This window comes from Dermacentor variabilis, chromosome 6, assembly GCF_050947875.1.
Source record: "Dermacentor variabilis isolate Ectoservices chromosome 6, ASM5094787v1, whole genome shotgun sequence".
Lineage (NCBI taxonomy): Eukaryota > Metazoa > Arthropoda > Arachnida > Ixodida > Ixodidae > Dermacentor > Dermacentor variabilis.
Genome location: NC_134573.1, coordinates 18,419,759 through 18,444,457, shown reverse-complemented (window position 1 = coordinate 18,444,457; position 24,699 = coordinate 18,419,759). Strand labels below are relative to the sequence as shown.

Genomic DNA, 24,699 nt, shown 5'->3' with positions numbered 1-24,699 from the left:
GATACGCAACTTCCCAGATAACAATACCAGTTGGTTTTGGCACTTGGTAGAGCAGTTAACGAGGGATTCAAAAGAACTGTGATTGTTCCGCAAATATATATATTTATAATTCTTCCAGAGCTAATTCAAAAAACGCTACTATGGTCGGATGCAACTTAAATCTGCAGTGAAGCCCCGCCCACGCCCTCATAACCGTCGGCACCGTTCCTCCCGAAGTTGCAAATAATTCGTACTTTAAACACTTCCTGTTACCTAAATAAGGTGGTAACCACAAAAAATAAAATTATTAGCATGTAATTTTGCACGTTTTCTCTCGCCTATTATAGTCGAATGGCGAAAGCCTAATTCTTTATTGAACTGAAATAAAATGCTTGCTTCTCTGAAACTATATATTGTCAAGTTTCACTTCAGTTGGCAGTAAAGTTTCATGAGTGAAACGGGTCAAGCGGTGAAATGAACTGTATACCGCAGACTTTTGAAGATTTAAATGTTCAGACTCCATACACTGTACATGTCTGTTGCACACCTCATTGCTTTCACCGATGAAAAGACTCTTCAAGAACAGCAGACGCTCCGGAGGTATCAAGTTCGACGACATTTTCAAAAGGCCGCATGACGACGATTTTGTTTGCTTCTCTGAGTGGCTGGCGGAGTAACGCAACCCCGTGCGGTTTGTGCGCCTTGGTTGCCAACTGCTGTTTTTTTTTTTAAGTTGTGTTCTACAGTAATCTTTATTTTACACTTTCGCTTGTTTACTTGTTGTTGGCAGTGTTCTTCCTGCGCTTCTTTCCTGCGTGAGTCCATTTGGCATGGTTCCTTGTTTGCCAAGTAAAGGAGAGGCGTATCTTTGAGAAACACTTCATTTCTCTTTTGTGGGTTTATGTGTCTTTATGGCGAATGCTGGGCGCTATTCACATTTGTACTAGTAAAGGTAACCTCCCCCTTAAAGGGACACTAAAGGCGAATAAGAAGTCAACATGGACTGTTTAAATACCATTCCAGAAACCTTGCAATGCTTGTTTCGTGCCGAGAAAGGACTTAGTTTATGAGAAAATTGCATCTGAACCCCCTTTGAGGGTCAATGACGTAAATGTATGGTGCCGTCTGTAAATTTAAAAAGTGTGCCAGTTTCCTAACTTTTTTTCTTCATGTGCTGCCACTATGTGGGAATACAGGGAATTTTTTTCGCCGCCTCCCTCTCTTTGTTTTCGTTGCATGGTTTGTTTTAGAGCTAGTTTGTTCCCGCGCCTCTATACTACCGCTGGCGCATTGGTGCGCGGGCGGGCGGCGGTTCGGATATTGTTCCGCGGGCGGTGTCGGTTTCTTGCACTTGCAAAACTGATGGCTAACTCGTTACTAATCGCTCAAAGGGTGACCGCCTCTTTCTCGCTCGTTTAGTGCTCACAGGGGTTCGCATAAGAAGGATGCCGCTGTGCATGCGTTTTCATTGCTTTTTTTTTTTGACACTCGCGAAAACTATTTGCCTCTGGTTGGCGATAAGATTAAGATAAGCGGAACTTTGTCACACATGCTTTTTTGACGGGCACAGAACCACACAGATTTCTTGAGTGCACGCACCTACGCAGTTCGATTACGCTATGGATGTACATATTAGTGTAAGAGCAGGAATATTTGAGTCTTGCAAAATATTCTCGTGTGTGCATTTTTAAGGCCTTGAACTATGTGTATAAAAATGCATCAAATTTAAAGTTCTTATAAGTTCATTTTCTTTTTTATTGTTATTAATTATGAATGAAGAGTACATATACATATACCAAAGCAGAATATTTTTTTCTCACTTTACGGTCACCCTAGAAAAATTGCCCTAAAGATAAGTCCCTAAGAAGAATTGGAGTCTGCAATAAAAGAAATCGACCCTGGGCGGTCGCATATGGCGAAAAAAATCGACCCTCAAAGGGTTAAGGGTCCGAATACCTTTTTCGAAATTCAAATCTCCCACCACCCAAACGGGGGAATGGTGACATTGCATACGCCATCACCGCCCTTTGCTGCCATCGGTGAGTAAAACAGCGCCCGACAGGCGGCGTCACCGAGCTAAGACAGAGCAGTGAATTCGCCACTGCAGCTCTTTTTTGGTGAAGTGGTGTAGACCATTGGGGCATCTGGCGACATAACATGGAAGTTGAATTCTCTGCTACTTGCAGTTTGTGAGAGTTTCGTGAGCCAGCAAAACCAGCGCAGCACCACGCGATAACGAAACTGCTGACCTCGCAGGGGCGTCTGCGTAAGCAGGCATTTGGTGTGTTGCGACACCATGTACCCGAGCACACGAGGGCTGAACCATCCTGTGTGTAACCGTGCACGGCTTAGTCATGTCTGGGGAAAGGGGGATCCTGGAGGTTGAGCCGATGCTGGGTGTCTGGACCTTTAAGGCTCCCCGGCGGAGGCAACACACCTCTTTGGCCTCTGCTTCACATAGACGGCACCTCCAGACTGGCCCACCTGGAGGAAATCGGCAGTCGCCTTTTCCTGTCCCTCTATTCAACCTTTTGCTTTCCCTCTCGCTATCTCTTCTTTCCTGTCTTCTTATCACTTCTTCTCACTTCCGAATTTCTAGGCGGCAAGGGTTAAAGGGAAGCTGAAGAGTCTGTCGAATTCAATAAGACGCTCATATATGGATGTGGGAACATTATAAACCATGAAGGTAAAATTTTGGGGGGGGATTTTTCACTTAGGAGCGATGCAATCGTCGGTTAAAATTGCGCTGTAGCTCCGCCCCCCGTCGAGCACCGCGCACTGCTGCTGACGCTGACGATGCGAGCGGAGACCGGAAACCGCGGCTTAGTGACGTCAACAGTGGTGTTCCGCTCCTTCGCAGTCTCTGCCACCATGCCTGACCGGGTTTATTTCTGCGTGCGTGCCGTCCTAATCTGCTTCGCTGGACCCTACATTCCTTTATTTGTGTGTATATAGGAGTGGTAGTTGACGTGCGCAGCATGAATTGAACTTGTAGGCCGATCATGCCAGCGTTCTGTGCAGCCTACGCTTGCACGAACACCAGCGGCCGCGACGATGTTCCGATGTTCCATTAGTTCCTGCAAGACAAGAAGCTTTCAGCTAAGTGGGAGGCTGCTGTGAAGCGAAACAACTTTAAGCGCTCAAGAACAGCAGTGTTGTTCTCTAACCACTTCCGTGACGATTACAACCGGAGTTTATCAATAATGCGTGCTTTGGGTTCTCCTAAAAAAAAAATAGCACGCTGAACGGAAGGTGCATGTTTATCGCCCACCCTTGACGCAGGTTTCATCGCCAAGCGCCACGAATTCTATTCGACGCGCCGCATGGCGCCGCCACTGTATATGGCCCCGTCGGCGCATACAACAATTGTGACTTTATCTGGTCGCCCGCGCTCGCTCGCGCTGACGGGAGTTTCACCTCCTATATGTCTTACTCCGTGAAGCGAGGCGATGGCTGTCGCGTTTACTCGTCGTCTGCAAGCCGAACTCCACGCGAGCGACGGCTTTGAGCGACGACTTCCCAGTATGAGGGCAGCAGTATAAGCGCCGAACCTAGCGTGACGCATGCTTTATCAAATTAAGTTGATGTATTTTACTGAAGAAGGAGCACAAAATATTTCTGAAGGTCTTGCACTACGTTATTATTCTTACACGTGTAAAATTCATAGTTTGCTCGTTCCGTGCGACAAACAGTAGTATTTGAGTTATGTACATCCAGTTTCGGCTTCGCACAATTGGCTAGTCGCTCATAGCATTTCCGGGCGACGAGTTCTAGATTTCTAGAAACGAGCGATCGAGCGACAACACGGAGCGATTTGTTCAAGCGACGGCCCGTTTTGTCGCTCGAAGCCGTCGCCCGTCACTGTCGCGCGCAAAATCGCTCTCGTTTAGACAACGCCGAACTCCTCAGAGAAACGCAAGCTCTCGAAAATTTCCATGACCGTCTCAGCAAACACCACCAAACTACTTTGCACCGTGCTTCGTGTGTAGCGGCAGCAGTCGGTCCAGACGAACACCATTGTTGACGTCACGAGGTGCCCGACCAATCACAGGCGCAAACGAGGCGCGCGAGCTGGGCGTGTCTGCTGCTGCACTTTTCGTCGAAATAAAATATGTTTGCGCTTTCTTTCGCTGAATTTCGATGCAATATTCGAATTCAGAGGGTTGAAAACCACGGCGTACTGCTCTTCACTAATTTTTTCTGGAAAAGCTTTCAGCTTCCCTTTAACCTGGTGTATGTATCCAACCTTGGGTATGTTATATTAGGTTATAGTGGCTACGTACAGCTGGCACCTGCGTTTCCTCCCGGACTCGTGGCGTCCCCTTGTCGGGCTTGGTGGTGGGCGGCTGGTGTAGCTACTGAAATAAATGAATTCTGCATGGCTAATACGTCATTCCCTCCCCCTTTCTGATCGTCCTCTTTCAAAAAGAGAGCGCACCGAAGAAACTTCTCAACTATTCAGCCAGCGCAAAGAAACTTTCTCCCGCTACCATGTAATACACAGTCAAGATCCTGAAAAGACAGTCGCAACTATCTCACCTTTTACCGACACGCTAGGTGCTGGCTACAAAGTGACGAAACTAAGCAGTGGCGACCTTCTTCTTGAGCTCCGCGACACTCTACAGCATGGCAAACTCTCCAATCTCTTAGCATTCCGTAATGTGACAATCACTGTTACCCTCCACCGATCACTGAACACGTCTAAAGGAGTCATCTCTGATGAAGATCTGTTGAGCCTAAGTGAGGAAGAGCTCCTGGAGGGCTGGAAAGAACGCAGTGTGATTCAGGTGCAAAGAATAAAGATCAAGCGAGACAACCAAGATATCCCATCTAAACATCTCATCCTCACCTTTGAGTCCAGCGTTCTACCAGAAACCTTAGAAACAGGATATACCAAACTTCGAGTCCGGCCTTACATCCCAAACCCCCGAAGATGCTTCAAGTGTCAGAGATATGGCCATGATTCGCAAAGCTGCCGTGGCTGATTGACCTGTGCAAAGTGTGGCGAACACGAACACGAATCCAACAACTGTAATGGCACACCCCACTGTCCCAAATGTGACGGTGGACATGCAGCATACTCTCGAACCTGCCCTACATGGAAAAAAGAAAAGGACATAATCACAATGAAAAATCAAAGAAAACATCTCATTTCAAGAAGCGCGGAAACATGTTTCATTTTTCCATACCTCAGGGTATGCTGGTGCGGCGTGCAAGGGGGCAACGTCACAGCTGACTCCGGCTCCGGCCCAACCCACAACAAGTGTGGTTGCGGCCTTGCCAGCAGCCAGCGCTGCTGCGCCGTCCCTGAAGGAGGGCCCATCGACCTCTGGGTTGGTGGCCTTCAAGGCCCTGCTTTTCGAGGCAAGGCCTAAGCTGAAAACACCGCGCTCGTGTGAGCGGAAGTCCAGTGGCTCCCAAGAGTCGATGGACACAACCCCGAGCCAGAAGGCGCATCCATTGCCTCGGGAGCAGTGCAAGTCTCGTGACCGCTCCAAAAAGGACAAAACCCGTACCATAATCATGGGGCCTGAAACAGCTCCGTAAGTCATTTCTCCAACTTAACTCCTCTTGAGACACGGTATAAAAACACGAACAATATGGCTACACAAATAATACACTGGAATGTTGGAGCTCTTATCCACAACCTCGATGACATGAAAGAACTCTTAAACAAATATAACCCGAAGGTGCTGTGTGTTCAGGAGACACATCTTAAGTGTACATAAAGAAACTTTGTTCGTCAGTACACCTTATACTGCAAAGACCGCAACGAGGCGAATACCTTGTCTGGCGGTGTAGCAATAGTTGTGGACAAATCTGTAGCTTGTCACCATGTCGCCCTTCAGACGCCCCTTGAGGCAGTGTCAATTCGGGCGATTCTTTTCAATAAATTGATCAATGTATGTTGCTTATACATACCTCCTAATTTTTATCTGGAAAAAAGTGATTTTTATAACCTAGTCGATCAGCTTCCGGACCCTTACATACTCGCAGGCGATTTTAATGCCCACCACACCATGTGGGGAGACTCGTGATGTGACGCGAGAGGTCGTTTCATTGAAAATTTTCTTGTGAACTCCGGTGCATGCCTCTTCAACAAGAAGGAGTCAACTTATTATAATATTCATAATTCATATTCATCAATAGACCTGTCTTGGCTCGGCTTCAATTTTCCCGGACTTGTAATGGCATGTAATCAAGAATCCCTATGGAAGTGACCACTTCCCTGTAATGTTAAATTAATTGCGTCAGCACGAATGCCCCCTACATACCCTCTGGTGGAAACTAGCCTCCGTCGAATGGATTCATTTTAAAGAATCAACTTACTTATCACGAGATCTTATCACCGATTTTAACATAGACAATGCAGTAGCATATTTTACTTGTTTTATAATCGACGCAGCTGAAAAGTTCATTCCCCAAACACAAGGTCTCTCTTGTAAAAGACGAGTACCCTGGTGGAATGAGCAGTGCAGACTGGCACGAAAAAAAACAAAACAAAGCGTGGGGTTTGCTGCGTTGCTCCCCGACTGCAGAAAACCTCATAAAATCTAAACTCGCAAAGTCACAAGAAAGGCGCACACGGAGACAGGCAAGGAGGGCTAGCTGGGAGAGTCCAAAGTATGGAATGGCGTACAAAAGATAAAGGGGCAACAAATCCACCCTCTGCCCTTAGTGGACGACCAAGGGACTACGTTGGAGGATCAGGCGAACGCTCTGGACGAACACTTCGAACATGTATCAAGCTCCACACATTACACAAAATCATTCCTCAAATATGAACAATTAGCTGAACTAAGACACTTGATCGTAAATGCCGTCCGGATGAACAATATAATCGTCCTTTTAATATTGCCGAGCCTAAAGCTGCATTGAGCACATGTAGAAGCTCTGCACCGGGAGCTGGTAGAATCATCTATGACATGATTAAGAACTTACACGAAGACACAAAAATGACACTTCTGGCACTTTTCAACTCCATCTGGGCTGCCGAGTACCTTCCGTCCTCATGGAAGGAAGCTATTGTTCTTCCCGTCTTGAAGCTGGGTAAAGTCCCTTCCTTGGCGGCAAGTTATCGCCCGATAGCTCTTACAAGTTGTCTTTGTAAGCTATTCGAAAAAATGATTAATCGTAGACTAATACATTTCCTTGAACTGAACAATATGCTTGATCCCTATCAGTGTGGCTTCAGAGAAGGGCGGTCCACAACTGATCATCTTGTACGCATTGAAGCAAATATCCACGATGCATTTGTACATAAACAGTTCTTCTTATCGATATTCCTCGATATGGAGAAGGCGTACGACACAACGTGGCGATACGGGATCTTGCGAGACTTGTTGGGGATGGGCATCCGTGGAAATATGCTAAACATACTAGAAAGCTATCTGTCCAAACGTACCTTCCACGTGAAAATCGGCAATGTATTGTGGCGACCTTTTATACAAGAAACTGGTGTACCTCAGGGAGGTGTGCTTAGCTGCACGCTCTTTATCGTGAAAATGAACACCCTTTGTGCTTCATTACCACCAGCCATTTTTTATTCTGTTTACCTAGATGATATACAAATAGGTTTCAAATCCTGCAACCTCGCACTGTGTGAGAGGCAAGTACAACAGGGCTTGAACAAAGTGTCCAAATGAGCAGACGAAAATGGATGTAAAGTGAACCCGAACAAAAGTTCTTGTGTGCTTTTCACAAGAAAGAGAGGGCTCGTTGCAGATCCCAATATCAAAATGTATGGCCAGCAAATCCCTGTGAACAAAGAGCACAAGTTCTTAGGTATCATATTTGACTCTAAACTAACATTTATTCCACACATAAGGTATCTCAAGGTGAAATGCTTAAAAACAATGAACTTACTGAAAATTTTATCCCATACAACATGGGGCAGCGACAAAAAATGTTTGATGAATCTTCACAAAAGCCTCATTCGATCACGATTGGACTATGGTGCCGTGATTTATCATTCTGCAGCCCCGAGCACACTAAAGATGCTAGATCCAGTTCACCATCTAGGAATCCGACTGGCCACGGGCGCTTTCAGAACAAGTCCCCTTGAAAGTCTATATGTAGAATCACATGAGTGGCCACTCCATCTGCAGAGAACATACATCAGCCAAACATGTTTTCTAAAAGTTCGCTCTAATCCTTAACATCAACATCCGTGTTTCAATACCGTTAACGATATAACAGATGCTACACTCTTTCACAATTGTCCCACTGTAAGACGGCCCTTTTCACTGCGTGTGAGGGAGCTTAGTGCTGAAATGGATGTCCCACTCCTCAGACATTGCCTAATGCCTCCAGCTAAGCTGCTACCTCCTGGGGAGTGGCAGATGATACAATGCAATATATCGTTCATGCAAGTTACAAAACACGCTCCAGAAATTGAAATCCAAATGTATTTCCTGGAACTCCAGCATAAGCATTCCTGCACGGAATTCTACACAGACGCATCAAAGTCGCACGACGGGGTGTCCTATGCAGCCGTCGGTCCATCCTTCTCAGAATCCGATTTACTGCATCCGGAAACTAGTATCTTCACGGCTGAGGCCTATGCAGTATTGTCGACCGTGAAGCATATAAGGAAATCAAAACTAAAAGAATCAGTTATATATACGGACTGCCTAAGTGTTGTGAAGTCTTTGATATCGTTCTGTAAGCACAAAAATCCTGTAACAATTGAACTGTAGTCTGTCTTATGTAAAGCATATGTATCTAACTAGCATGTGATTATATACTGGGTGCCTGGCCATAGGGGCATCCAGGGTAACGTTCTAGCGGACCAGATGGCCACATCAATTGCATCACACGCTGTTAATTCTACCGCTGCAGTATCTGTCACAGACCTGAAGCCTTTCTTAAAAAGGAAACTGCGAAACTACTGGCAACGCTTGTGGGACCTGGAAACAAATAATAAGCTGCACGTAATAAAGCCACAATTAGGTTTCTGGCCTCCTGTAACAAAATCACGCCGGACAGATGTCCTATTCTGTCGTCTAAGAATAGGACACATAACTTTTTACTCACTGGAAGTGAGCCTCCAACCTGTGGTAGATGCGGGGAGAGGCTGACCGTCCTCCACGTCCTCCTGGAGTGTCGGGAAGCCGAATATGAAAGTAAGAAACATTTTCCCTTAGCATACCGGCAGCACATCCCCCTTCATCCTGTTATGTTACTCGGTGCAGAACCGCTCTTTGATACCAACGCAGCCCTAGGTTTCCTGAAAAATGTTGTTACATGTAATTAGCCCCATACGTTCGTAGCGCCTCCTCTCTCCAGAGGATAGCGCTGTGATAGTTGTTTCGTATAGCACATGCCTCTCGGCCCTTGGGTTCAAGGGCTCTGGCGAGGCAGTAGTGCTCTTAGACAATTTTAGCATCTCACATATTTTGTATATTGCATCATTTTTCCCAATGCATTTTAGTGTTGATAGTACACATCATTAATCATTGCCATAATTTTACGACACGTAGATTTTATGCCATGTGCAGCAACATCCTTTAGGCCCCTTTACAGCCACGTCACACTAGCTTCACAGATTCTATTAGACACTCATTATCACTAGATTGGCGCTCTTTGGCCATACCTGGCCCTTGCGCCATTAAACATCAAACATTAAACTGCTGAAACGCGAAAGTGTGGGCGGCGCAGAGTAGCGAAAACGAAACTTTTCGAGCCCCCGCGTCGTCGTTGAGAGTAATTTCAATTAGTTCTTTTTTCCAAAAATGAAATAGAACTGGATAAGTAGCATTTTATATCGTCTTCTAATACAATACAATGATGTTTTTTGCAACGAGTGGTTGAGTACAGTGAGAGAATTCAACTGAGGAGTGCTTTTGTTATCTGGCAAGTGCTTGAATGCCCCGGGGGAGTCTCTAATGTTGTCCTGCATTTACCACCGTTTCTCCTTTACCAAGGCCCTGTTCGCAATAATATTGATGCCTTACAGATTCTCAAGCACTTATCACTTTATCTCGACTTAATATTTGCCTTTAGTGTCCCTTTAATTTGCATAGAAAAGTTACCTTGGGTTGCCCCCCCCTACCCTTGAAGAAGAATCCTGGGCCTGTTCCTAGATGTGGCGAAAGCACACAGTAACGTTTCTCATCGAGAGCAGTTGCACTACCTGTGGGATATTAATATGCCAAATATATGGACAACAAGGTTATTACAACCATGTGCAGTGTCAAATCGCATGAGCGAGACAGGAATAGAGAGTTAAAACAAGGATGTATGTTGCCCCTGCTGTTATATATGCTCTATGCAGCACAGATGGAGTGCGAGCTGCTTACGTCTGGGCAGGGCTTTACCCTCGGATATGTCAACACAGGATGTAGGCAGCAGTGGAGCTTACCCAGGTTCGTGTTTGCCGATGATATTGCATGACTCGCCGACAGTGGCACACAATGCAAACACAAATAAACATTTGTGCCAACAAGATGGTGGAGCTTGGACTTGCACTCAACACCAGAAAGTCTGCGGTGCTGTGCTTCTCCGGTTCAACGGAAGACACCAGTGCTCTGACACTTACAGGGGGCCACGTCATACAGCAGGCGGCAGAGTATAGGTACTTGCATGTAAATCTGTGTGCTCAGCCCAAATACACGCTTGCGCATGAAGAGAATCTACGCAAGGCTTCGAGGCATGCCGGAAATGTCCTCCGCATACAGGGGCTGTGTGGCTCTATCCGTTTCCTCATAGTCTGCGAGTCATGGAAAACGGTCCATGTCCTTGCGCTTACCTTTGCTAATGCAGTCGTCTGTCTGACACCTCAAACATGAAAATGGCTGGAGGGGGTTCAGGGATTGGGGGGCCATTTACGAGCAGGCTGCCATGGTAGGGTCGCGAATGAAGGCATACAGGGAGACTTCAGATGGTCCAACTTTGAGGCAAGAGAAGCACGTAGCGAGATTTCGTATGATGGCAGACTCTGGCTGATGGCTAGAGAATGCCTCACATGTAAAACATTCAATTATATCAGTATGAACTGCTCTAGCAGGCACTGATTAAAGAGCCTTAAACACCTGTGCCGGATGGTCAGCTTTTTCGGCGACCCCATGTGTGCGGACAATGCGCAAAAATGGGCCAATGTGGTGGATGAGCAGGTATGCAAATAGGAAACGGAGGCGTGGCCCCTCTGTTGTCAATGTCGACGCTGCAGCAATACAGAGCCTGGGCAAATATTCTGAAACAATGCACTTCTGCGATACTATCGCTGAGGCGTCATCAGCTATAGTATTGTGGAAATATCGCCATCAGGCACACGCTGATTGGTTGGTTGAGCAAAAATTGGATGACGTAGCTCTCAACCAGCTAATCAGCTCATCCGATTTTGCTACAACAGCCAATCAGCGCACGTTGATGGTGAAAGTGTGGCCAAGCTGATACTATTGCTGAAAGTGATAGTTTCAGAATATGGTGCCTGGAAAATGGACATCTGCCCGGAGCCAATATACGACAACAGCGTCAGTGGCAGCCTGTTGATTGAGGCGTGGGCAGGAGCCCTGAGGTCTCTAACTTACCACAAGTACTTCGACACTACTGTTGAATGCGCATTGTGTAGGGCTCATGGCAAGGCAGATGAGGACATAAAACACATGATCAGGCGATATGCGAGTCCGCAAACATCCCCGCAGGAGGAGGCAGCGCTCCCGACCATGCTAGGTCTTCGTGCAGATGGGGAGGGCACCGGGGCCCTGACAGCGGCAGTGGCAGTGACTGCCTTGCAGAGTGAGTGGTGGTTGCTCGTGTGCAGATAGGTCGTACTGTGAACAATGAATAGGTGATGTCAAAGTGCATGCTACGCTTGTGCATTTACTCTTCTTATTTTTCTATTGCATTTATTTATTCAGACCAGGGCAGCAGTTTACTCGCCCATTACAAAGGGAATGGTCACAGATCATCATCATCAGCGTCGCCCGTGATCATGCTCTGATATGCTATGGTACTATGCTCCAGGCATGAAGAGAGAGAGAGAGAGAGGTGGTAAAAGAAGCAAAAGACAATGGTGCCTGCCCTTCCTACACTCTCTCGGCAAGTGCGAAAATGCGCTACGGAGGCAGCCCCGAAGCAGCGGACAGCCTCTTAATAGAAGATCAAAGATGGAGCCGACAAAGCCCAAAGTGAAAAGACAAAGCTGCAAATTTTGCAAGACTCCGAGAAGTACATGCCCACGCAAGAGTGCCACTATCATGACAGCTGCAACCAGGGGCCATGCCAATCAACTGAAAAGATGGGCTTTGTGTGCCAGGGCGAAACACCCCATGACAGTTAACCCAACACAGTGGAAGCCACTGCCATTACCGAGTTCTGGGAGCACGTCGCTACTGACCTACTGACAATGAAACAAGTGGTGGGTGCTTTGCTGGAGGAGCTTCTGAGTGCGTATTGTACTGCCTTGTTCTGCGAAGACATATTCGATGGGGTGATTGTTGTCACGACCGACGGCAACGGAGGCGATGACAGCAGTGGCAGGGACGACGAGATTGTCAATGGCCTATGTTTGACACCGACCCCGATCGAGTTGCTCATTGATTTGATGCAAGCTAAAATTTTGCTGCCAGTGTTTGCGCAGCAGCTGGACACGATGCATGCCACAGTTATGAACCTGATACTTCCGTGAAAGCAAGTGCAGCTTTCAGACTATTTCAGCTTGCCTAATGCTTAACACGCTGTTTAGAGGTATAAATGTCTTATTTTTCACTGCCTACTTTCTACAACGTTTATTTTTAGTGCAAAAGGCAAATTTGGTTTCAAAGCATCAAATATGTGTTCAGTATTGTTTCTTTTTAAATGGTTGTCGAGATGTAGCAGTGATTGGTTAAAATGATCCGATTTTTTGTTCTTCTCGATATCATTATAAGTAGACTGCACTGTAATGTGAAAAAAAATGTTTAAGGCCACCAACATAAAATTTAGAGAAATTCATGTAAAATTGCATGTCATTCTTACGGTATTGCAACACCAGCAGACTCGTGGGCACTAGGCTCACCAGTGGTGAGCAGCAGCTGACAGGCGCCTGTGCGCGTGTAGCAACGAGTCTCCATTGCCTTCCAGTCCAGAATCCGAGGAGGGACGGCAGCTGGCAAAGGACAACCTGACAAAGCTCATCGAGAATGTGAGTCTGCCTGCTCTTGCTGCACATTGCTGTGCTGCACATATTTTGCAGGGGGGGGGAGGGCAGAGCTGCTCATACCAGTCAGGACGTCTGATGGACCGGGACTTCCTCTCTTGTAGCTAAAAACTCAGTGTGCCTTCCACTTATTTTGTAAGTTTTACTTTTAAGTTTTCTTGTGTGCGCCAATTCACACTGACCGTGTGAATTCACACATGTTGGTTTTTTCAAAATAAACTGAGTTGCTAGTGAACGTCATTCCTGTCCTATCTCTTTCTTTCCGTACCACTTCTGCAATCTCCTTTGCAAGATATGCCTTTGCTGTACTGTACTGCTTCCCTATTACAAGTGCGGTGCAGTGTGTGATTGCATGTTTGATATTAGCCTTTGTTTCAATTTCTTTCCCAACTTTCAAATAACGAATTGAATGTTATCCTGTTTGATTTGACCATGAGTAAGAGAGCCACTACAGTAAAGCTTCGACAATCATAACTCGTTTATTCGGGCATTCCAGATCATTGAAGAAAAAGCTGTTTGAACCATTGAGCACATAAAAAAAAAATCGACTGGTGATGTAAGCCATGCTCACAGTGCATTCATCTTTGGCTTATCTTGGCTGAAGGCTGTGTTTATGGCAGTGCGACTTCCTTGCCAAAACTTTCTATTGTACATGTTTTGAAATTTATATTTGTTTGTGTCGAATACATTGAAGATTCTGAGTACTAAAATTAACACTGAAGTGACTATCTGATAACATAACTTGAAATGTGGTCTTGGTGCAGCAAAACTAAGCAAAAAGAAGGCACAGAAAGAGCGCTAACTTGCAACTGAATTTATTACACAGAAACACCTATATTTTATACAAACAGGATTGACATGCACAAAACAATCACGTGCACCAGGCAAGTACCAAGGATTTGTTTTTGGGGGAGGGGGGGTAACTTATCTATGCAAATATGAATAGAACAGATATGAATAATGGCTACCATTCGCTATAAAAGTGCTTAAACCTGCAGAAAAGAAATGAAAAATTTCGAGGACGCTTAAGCTTCACCTTAAGAGTGGAACACAATAGCAGTCGAAAATTCCTGACTGCTTTTTATGCTTCCTGACAACTGCAGCTTATGTAACTGTAATGTTTACTGGGAAACGCTGGCGGCGAACACTATGCACGAAGGCAAGCTTTCTGGTAAACGCATTACTATTAAACTCTGGTAGTAATCATCGTCACGGAAGTAGTTAGAGCACAGCACTGTTGTTCTTGAGCACTTGAATTTTTTTCGCTTCACAGCAGCCTCCCACTTAGCTGAAAGCTTCTTGTCTTGTGGGAAGTAATAGAAAACATTGTCGCGGCCGCTGGTTTTCGTACAACCCGTAGGCTGCACGGAACGCTGGCATTGTCGGCCCACCATTTCAATTGATGGTGCGCACGTTAACTACCACTCTACATAGACACAGAGGAATGCAGGGTCGAGCCAAGCAGCTTATGATGGCACGCACGCAGAAACAAGCACGGTCAGGCACGGCTGTGGAGACTGCGAAGAAATGGAACACCAGTGTTGACGTCACTACGCCGCAGTTTCCAGTCTCCGCTAGCATCGTCAGCAGCAGCGCGCGACGTTCGACGGGGGGCGGAGTGACAGTGCAATTTTAACCAGCGATTACGTCACTCCTAAGTGAAAAATCCCCCCCAAAATTTTACCTGCATGTTTTATAATTCAATCCAATTCAATTCAGTTTATTTGGACATACATAGGTGGTACAGGATGTCCACGAGGCGCGGCAAAAGGCTCTCGCATCCGTAGATGAGCATCTTATGGAATTCGACAGACTCTTCAGTTTCCCTTTAAGCACTCCCCATACGTGGGCTGATCCCAAAGATAGTGCAATACAAGCCCGACCCGTGGCGGAGGTGAAGCAGGCGTTAAGCACCCCTACGTGGGCCTATCCCGAAGATAGTGGAATACCGATCCAACCCGCGGCGGAGGTGAAGCAGGCGTTAAGCACTCCCCATACATGGGCTGATGCCGAAAATAGTGCCATGCCGGGCCAATCCATGGCGGAGGTGAAGCAGGCATTAAGCACTTCCCATACGTGACGGGCCGATCCTGCAGAAGCGCAATGCCGGTCCGACCCGTGGCAGAGGTGAAGCAGGCGTTAAGCACTCTCCATACGTGAGCTGATCCCGAAGATAGCGCAATGCCAGTCCGACCCGCAGCAGAGGTGAAGCAGGCGTTAAGCACTCTCCATACGTGAGCTGATCCCGAAGATAGCGCAATGCCAGTCCGACCCGCGGCAGAGGTGAAGCAGGCGTTCAGCACTCGCCATACGTGGGCCAATCCCAAAGATAGCGCAATGCCCGTCCGACCTGCGGCGGAGGTGAAGCAGGCGTTAAGCACTCCCCATACATGGGCTGATCCCGAAGATAGTGCGATGCCGGGCCGACCCGCGGCGGAGGTGCAGTTCACCATTAAGGGACCCATATACACACCTGCACTGGTTATCCTTCTTCACAGAGTGGAAGGGCACTGAGATCTTTAAATAAAAAAATGTTGGTGCATAAATATTGATACATGCATATTGCATGTTTCTTGTGGACGATGCACGCGGGCACCCCGACAAAGACGACGAACGCTCTCTGGCTCTTGAGCTGTCGGCTGAACTGGCCAGCACTGCAGTTATCCTTTGTAAATAGTCTCCACTTCTTAATCCTTTGTTCACGTTAGATTTTGGTGGAGGGTGCCATTCCCCATCCTCGCCATGGAGCTCCGCAGTGGCCGCACCGCCATACGGAAGCTCTCTGCCATAGCTTCCGTTGACGACAGCTCGTCACCTTCTACTCCTGTGACTCCGACAACAATGTACGTTACGGTTACCAATCCCCTCGATACTGGCGTATTCTCCAACCCCCTCGATACTGGCGTATTCTCCAACCAAGAGAAAGTCGGCCACATACTCAAAGGGATCGCGGACAGCGCATTCAACAATGTGTCCACCATCGACATCATATTGTTTGTTGTTCTGGTGCAGCAGCGGTGGCGTAGAGGTAGAACACCCGCCTCACGTGCAAGAGGTCCGTGGTTCGAATCCCGGTGCCGCGCAATTTTCCACCGGACTAATAAAAAAAAAATCCGCGTGTTGATAAAATTGCATAAACAGGCCTGGAGTGTGGCCTGATCCCGGTGACCAGAACCGGTAACGCACTCCCTCACCAGAGCAGGATTGGCCACCCTGGTGCAGTACTTGGCCACAACCTCCTATATGAACACAACAATCAAACCCCGGCCCTCAGTCCCCAGCAGCTGCGAAGCAACTGACCACGGTGGCGGTCAGATCTGTGACGCTGCAGAGGGTGCTAAGAATCCCTGGCTCCGGACAGGCCGCCATTGGAATATGAACCTGGCAACGTTTAACGCTAGAACGATATCTAGTGAGGCGAGTCTAGCAGTGCTATTGGAGGAATTAGAGGGCAGTAAACGGGATATAATAGGGCTCAGTGAAGTTAGGAGGCCAAAAGAAGCATATACAGTGCTAAAAAGCGGGCACGTCCTGTGCTACTGGGGCTTAGCGGAGAGACGAGAACTAGGAGTCGGATTCCTGATTAATAAGAATATAGCTGGTAACATACAGGAATTCTATAGCATTAACGAGAGTGTGGCAGGTCTTGTTAATAACAGGTACAAAATGAAGGTTGTACAGGTCTACGCCCCTACCTCCAGTCATGATGACCAGGAAGTCGAAAGCTTCTATGAAGTCGTGGAATCGGCGATGGGTAGAGTGAAAACAAAATACACTATACTGATGGGCGACTTCAATGCCAAGGTAGGCAAGAAGCAGGCTGGAGACAAGGCAGTGGGGGAATATGGCATAGGCACTAGGAATAGCACGGTAGAGTTATTAGTAGAGTTTGCAGAACAGAATAATATGCGGATAATGAATACCTTCATCCGCAAGTGGGATAGCCGAAAGTGGACGTGGAGGAGCCGGAATGGTGAGACTAAATGAAATAAACCTCATACTCTGCGCTAACCCTGGCATCATACAAGATGTGGACGTGCTCAGCAAGGTGCGCTGCAGTGACCATAGGATGGTAAGAACTCGAATTAGCCTAGACCTGAGGAGGGAACGGAAGAAACTGGTACATAAGAAGCCGATCAATGAGCTAGCAGTAAGAGGGAAAATAGAGGAATTCCAGATCAAGCTACAGAACAGGTATTCGGCTTTAACTCAGGACGAGGACTTTAGTGTTGAAGCAATGAACGACAATCTTGTGGGCATCATTAAGGAGTGTGCAATAGAAGTCGGTGATAACTCCGCTAGACAGGATACCAGTAAGCTATCGCAGGATACGAAAGATCTGATCAAGAAACGTCAATGTATGAAAGCCTAACCCTACAGCTGGAATAGAACTGGCAGAACTTTCGAAGTTAATCAACAAGCGTAAGACAGCTGACATAAGGAAGAATAATATGGGTAGAATTGAACATGCTCTCGGGAATGGAGGAAGCCTAAAAGCAGTGCCTAAAAGCAAGCCTAAAAGTCAGTTCAAGTGGCTGAAGAGTTCTATAGAGATTTATACAGTACCAGTGGCACCCACGACAATAATGGAAGAGAGAATAGTCTAGAGGAATTCGAAATCCTACAGGTAATGCCGGAAGAAGTACAGAAAGCCTTGGGAGCTGTGCAAAGGGGGAAGGCAGCTGGGGAGGATCAGGTAACAGCAGATTTGTGGAAGGAAGGTGGGCAGATTGTTCTAGAGAAACTGGCCACCCTGTATACGCAATGCCTCATGACCTCGAGCATACCAGAATCTTGGAAGAACGCTAACATAATCTTAATCCATAAGGAAAAGGACGCCAAAGACTTGAAAAATTATAGACCGATCAGCTTACTGTCAGTTGCCTACAATGTATTTACTAAGGTAATCGCAAATAGAACCAGGAACACCTTAGACTTCCGTCAACCAAAGGACCAGGCAGGATTCCGTAAAGGCTTCTCAACAATAGACCATATTCACACTATCAATCAGGTGATAGAGAAATGTGCGGAATATAACCAACCCTTATATATAGCTTTCATTGATTACGAGAAAGCGTTTGATTCAGTCAAAACCTCTGCAGCCATGGAGGCATTGTGGAATCAGGGTGTAGACGAGCCGTATGTAAAAATACTGAAAGATATCTATAGCGGCTCCACAGCCACCGTAGTCCTCCATAAAGAAAGCAACAAAATCCCAATAAAGAAAGGCCTTAGGCAGGGAGATACGATCTCTCCAATGCTGTTCACAGCGTGTTTACAGGAGGTATTCAGAGACCTGGATTGGGAAGAATTGGGGATAAAAGTTAATGGAGAATACCTTAGTAACTTGCGATTCGCTGATGATATTGCCTTGCTTAGTAACTCAGGGGACCAATTGCAATGCATGCTCACTGACCTGGAGAGGCAAAGCAGAAGAGTGGGTCTGAAAATTAATCTGCAGAAAACTAAATGCTTAACAGTCTCGGAAGAGAACAGCAATTTACAATAGGCAGCGAGGCACTGGAAGTGGTAAGGGAATACATCTACTTAGGACAGGTAGTGGCTGCGTATCCGGATCATGAGACTGAAATAATCAGAAGAATAAGAATGGGCTGGGGTGCGTTTGGCAGGCATTCTCAGATCATGAAGATCAGGTTACCATTATCCCTTTAGAGAAAAGTTTATAACAGCTGCGTCTTACCAGTACTCACGTACGGGGCAGAAACCTGGAGGCTTACGAAAATGGTTCTACTTCAATTGAGGACGACGGAACGAGCTATGGAAAGGAGAATGATGGGTGTAACGTTAAGGGATAAGAAAAGAGCAGATTGGGTGAGGGAACAAATGTGAGTTAATGACATCTTAGTTGAAATCAAGAAAAAGATATGGGCATGGGCAGGACATGTAATGAGGAGGGAAGGTAACCATGGTCTGGTCATTAAGGGTTATGGACTGGATTCCAAGGGAAGGGAAGCGTAGCAGGGGGTGGCAGAAAGTTAGGTGGGCGGATGAGATTACGAAGTTTGCAGGGACGACATGGCCACAATTAGTACATGACCGGGGTTGTTGGACAAGTATGGGAGAGGCCTTTGTCCTGCAGTGGGTGCAACCAGGCTGATGCTGCTGCTGATGATGATGTTTTTGTTGCATGCATATTGCGTGTTGTGGACGATGCACGTGGGCGCCCTGACGAAGACAACGAATGCTCTCAGACTCTCAAGCTGTCGGCTGAACTGGCCAGCGCTGCAGTCATCCTTTATAAATATACTTTGTAAATAGTCTGCAGTTCTTAATCCTTCGTTCGCATAACATTTTGGTGGCTCAAGAGCCAGAGAGCGTTCGTCGTCTTCGTCGGGGTGCCCGCGTGCATCGTCCGCAAGAAACACGCAATATGCATGTATCAATATTATTCAGAAACATATGTCAAATTTGTTAATTTTTGCTTTTCATTTCTGTTTGGCTGTGGCCTCTGCTCTCTCCCTTAGTAGATAGCTTAATTTCTCAACTTCTAGCAACTCTTGTTTCCAGTTGCCAATTTTGCACGAAAGTGCTGTACAATTAGGGAAAAACCAGACGAGGTAACGGATGACAAGTCATATCGCTTATGGGTTTAGCAGTTATTGCAGGGTTTGGTAATGGACGCTGTTTCGCATTATTTCATTTTCTAGGTTATCTAACCCATATCGCAGGTATATGGTTCCGAGGATCTGCTAGCGTCGCAGCGAGCCACTACTCGAGGAAATAATGAAGAAAAAGGAAAAGTTAAACTCAACTGGCGTTTTCTCCGGCTGCAACTCGTTCCTCAAGCATAGAGACCAGCTGACTACGAACAGAATCCCTTTCCTGGTCCCTGGATCAGTCTAAATGAAGAAGGTTGAACTAACGAAGCAACAAGGATGCGTGTGACTGTTGAATAGCTGAGCAACTGAACGCTTCTCGAGTTAGTCACACGGTCACTGAATTGATGATAAAACTGGCCTTCACACCCCAGGTGAAGCCAATAACTAGCGCCATTCAGTAGGAGTGAAAAGCAGCAAAATGTTGACCACTGAATAGCTGTCAAGTCTCAAGATTTATTTGGGGGCACTTTAGGGATGTGTTTGAGGATTAGTGGCGTAGGCGGGGACGGGAGGGTGGTGTTATGGCCGCTTAATTTCACCCCCCCCCCCTGGATACATGGCTGACATGCACTACATATGTAAAAAAAAAAAGCTTAACAATGTTATCTTTGTGCGAACCGACAGGACATGCCATCATGACCAAAAAAAAAATGACAAATCACCATAGTGAATCTAAAAATTAATACTTCTTATTGTGCAATAAGGCCTACGGGACACTGACACGGGCATCACCTTTTTTCTTTTGTGGAATATGGTTCCAGCAATTCGCGTGCCAGTAATCCCCGGCTCTCGCCTAGCAGGTGCGTGTTCCCAAGCTGCGGCACGCGCGAAGCGCGATGGAAGGGCAAGTGCGAACCTGTTCCATTTTTCATCGATAAGCTGTGCTCCTTTAATCACCTGCAGCCATGTGCAAAAAAACTGAACTTGTAGTCCCTCGCAAAATCTGTTAGCAAATGTAGGCACACTAGCTTAGAAGTGTTCCTCGTGGTTAAAACGCATAAACCCGATATGCCATTTACATCCATTGTAACCAAGCACAACACCTGGCTGCTTTGTGTCAGTCAGTGTTTGTTAAAGGACTTTAACAAGATTGGTTCTGTTGACCCATTTTTCGCTAAGGACTCTGCTCAAGTCATTGATTTCCTTAGTAGCAGACAGGACATTGGCCACGGATTTCATATTGACGTAGAGGACCTCTTTATTCCATACTGCATAATCAACTTCTGTCTTGCGTAAATAAAACATTGCATTGAGGGTCATGGTGGCATAGATTTTATTAACACTTCCAGCCTGTCCATTGGCAGTCTTATGTCACTCTTAGAGTTTTACCTTGGCAGCATTTTAGTTTAATTTAATGATGAACTGTTCGTGTATAAGAAAGGGGATTTGAATCGGCTCGTGTGTCGCTCCTGTTTTATGCAACATTTTTTTTCCGACCGTATTTTAGAGAGTGATGAGACAAACACGATCCTCAAGATTTTTAGATACGTTGAAGATTTACTTGTGGTTTTAAAAAGTTTTGTGACTGCATCTCATGATGCAGGTTTGGTTTCATTCTCGTTCAGACAGCACGGAAAAGGCTTAACTTGCGAACTACCATCAAACATGCACCTGCATTTTTAAGATATCCGTATGATTCTAGGCGAGCGACATTTTTGCTGGCAATGTAGCCCACGAGTGTGAAAAGATTTACTCCTGTTTGATTTCGCAAACTCAAAACTTGTGAAAAGGGCTATAGTGACGATATTTCTTCAGTATGCGCTCGTGAAGTCTTGCTAACACACGATGGAAGAGAGCTTTCACTTGCAAGAATTGCGGCTGGTTGCAGCCGGCTTCCCTACTTCGGTCCTAATAAGTGTGTCCGAAGTGCTGCCTCGGAGGTTGAAGGGTGTTAGCAGGGAAATAAGCCAGAGAATAAGTACAACAAATGATATACTCAACACAATGTGCAGACTTATACCAAGGTTTTTAGAGCACAGCTCTTAAGTGCCCATTCCTGCGTTGAGCGTAGGCGTCCTCGGCATTACTGAGTGAATGAGCACAGCTAAGGATGAAAGAAAGTTAGCAAAGAGAGTGCGAGGAGGAGGGTATGGCAAAAGCATGAGAAGTGTAGTGCTGCGCAAGACAAGCTCTGTGGTGACAACCGCTGTGAGATGGCACCAAAGTAATGCGCTGTCGTCTGTTCACTGACGACGGCATCGATAAGGCATGTGGTAAGTGCGTCCACACATACCATATATGGAAACAAATCCATGCTCGAGTGGAGGTCTGCCTGTGGCGGCTGCCATGAATCGTGCCCGTGCATCACCCGCGTGCTGCCTCTCGTGATCTCCCGATTGGTGAGGCAGTCGCACCACACGTTACCGCTTGCAATGTGCCGCACCAGACAGTATATAGCGAAATTTATTCATTTATTCATACTGTCGATCCCATCAGGGATCATAACAGGAAGGGCATACATAGTTATCTTGCAGTATAACAATAATAATTAGTGCAATAATAAGATTACACATATTAGACATGCAGTTAGCAGAGGCAGACAATGTAGTAGGCAGAAAAGTAACGTTATACACTGTAATAATGTTACGAAAAAAAAAAAACTGGCAATCAAAAGGTAGAAAATTTACAAAGGTGAACAAGATGGTAGGCATAAATTACACAATAATACATAGCATTAAATTTAAGAGTAACAAGGGGTAATGAGGTAATCTGTCAAATATCAATGGTGGTAAGCAATAATTACGACAGGAAAAGAAGTAAACAATTTGCATAAATAAACAATAGTACTCAGTAATGGCAAGTAATACAAGTTATAAAAGTGAGGTATACACAAGAGGTAGTAAACCACAAGATACGTTTAAGGTGTCATTAAAGAAATTGTGATTATGTACACAATCTAATGAAATTATATGGCACAAAAATAAATGGTGACACAGCTATGTCTTAATTGTGAAGCACGCAATTCATCTTCGGCTAATGTCAAAAAAGTAGTTAACGATGGGCTGTCTGTAATACTAGGGTCCAGCTTATTCCATTCACGTGTCATTAAAGGGAAAAACGAATGCTTATGACTTTCCGTATGAAATGGGTGTTCGTTTAATGATAGTGAGTGTTTATGTCGGGTGAGTCGTGTTTGTGCTAAAGATAAGTATTTGGAACTGTCTATTTTCAATTCATTATGAATAAGTTGATACATAAATTTTAATCGTGCAAGCTTGGCTCGTTTTTGTAAGGTCAGTATACCGGCCTGTTTTAGCAATTCTGTGGGTGAGTCTGTTAACCTATGTTTGTTGTAAATATATCTTAGTGCCTTCCTTTGAATTGCTTCTAGTTTGTTAATGAGTTCTTTGGCGAAAGGAAACCAAACAGCGTTAGAATACTCTAATACAGATCTGACAAATGTGTTATATGCTAGTAGTTTTGTGTTTGGGGGTGCTAGTCTAAGACGTCTGTTCAGGAAAAACAATTTTTTTTTGTGCGGTCGAGGTAACGTTGTTAACATGGCGCTCCCACCTGAAATCGTGTGTTAATGTTAAGCCAAGGTACTTGTACTCCTTCACTTTGTTAAGTGTGGCGTTATTTATAGTGTAGTTAAATTCTGATGCGAGCTTTTTTCTAGTAATTGATAAAATAGCTGATTTTTTAATATTTAAAGTCATTTGCCATTCGTTACACCATTTGTACACAAGTGACAAAGTGTCGTTCAAGGCCACATGGTCATTATGAGAATTCATTACCTGATACAGAACACAATCGTCAGCAAAAAGTCTAACATTGACTGGAATATTAGAAGGCAGATCATTAATGTATATGAGAAATAAAACTGGAGCCAGAACAATTCCTTGTGGAACTCCGGATCTTACGCTAGATTTCATGGAATATTGCTGGTTAACTTCTACAAACTGAGTGCGGTTAGTAAGGTAGTCTTTGATCCAGTTCAGAATAAGGCCCTTTCCCAAGGTAAGTTCGAGTTTATAAATTAATTTCTTATGTGTTACGCGATCGAAAGCTTTTGAAAAATCTAGAAAGATTAGATCGATTTGTTTCTGTTGGTCAATACTTAGCGATACATTGTGGACAAGCTCAATTAGTTGTGTGACTGTGGAAACTCCTTTGCAAAAACCATGCTGACAATCTGTTAGTGTTTCTTTTTGTTCAAGGTGTTTGATTATGTGCTTTAAGATCATGTGTTCTAGTAGTTGACAAACAGTGCATGTTAGTGAGATTGGTCTGTAGTTAGCGGGTTCTGTTTTACTTCCTGATTTATGAATTGGTTCCACTTTAGCTGTTTTCCAATCCTTAGGGAGGGTACCTGAGGAGATTGATTTGTTAAAAATTCTTGATAAGTACTTGGCCATCCACTCAGCATACCTGTGAAGGAATTCATTTGGAATATTATCAGGTCCTGGTGATTTCTTTGGGTCTAAGTTAAGCAGTAGGTTAAGTATGCCTGTTTCGGTTAGTGTGAGTGGCTCTAGTGGCTTATTTCTAGAGAAGCCTGCTTGTGGTAGTGTGCCATTGTCCTCAGTGAAAACAGAGCAGAAGTAGTCGTTAAGCAATTTAGCAGAGTACCCGTTCTCTTCATTTGAGGCTTCGTTGTCGTTACGATTCTTTTGGTTAATGTAGCTCCAGAACTTTGGGGAGCAGTTTTCAAAAAGTTTGTGAGTGTATTAGTAAATTAGAACTGTTTGGCTGTCTTAATTTTAGATTTCATAAGTTGGATAGCTGCGCTGAGATTTTCACGCATAAATTTTAATGAGTTAGTTTTCAGCAATTTTCGCATTCGGTTTACTTTACGTTTCGCATGTATAACGTCACGCGTTATCCATGGATTACGCCTAGTAAGTTTCTTTTTTCTAGTTGGTATGTAATTGGTTATACAATGAGATATAATGACTGAAAATGCAAGCCACAATGTATCGATGTCTGTAGTGCTGTTACGGGAAAGTTGCAAAAACG

General features: G+C 45.4%; 1 protein-coding gene across 5 annotated transcripts in view; it reads left to right on the top strand.

Moving 5' to 3' along the window:
- Nucleotides 1–24,699, top strand: part of LOC142584670 (uncharacterized) — a 67,619-nt gene that overhangs the window by 22,921 nt on the left and 19,999 nt on the right. For 4 of the 5 annotated variants that reach the window (XM_075694842.1, XM_075694841.1, XM_075694845.1 and 1 more), the window contains one exon: nt 13,045–13,105. The exons of the other annotated variant lie outside the window; for it this stretch is intronic. In XM_075694842.1, the coding sequence (XP_075550957.1) occupies nt 13,045–13,105 (61 nt within the window). The remainder of the gene's footprint in view (nt 1–13,044; nt 13,106–24,699) is intronic. 5 annotated transcript variants of the gene reach the window in all.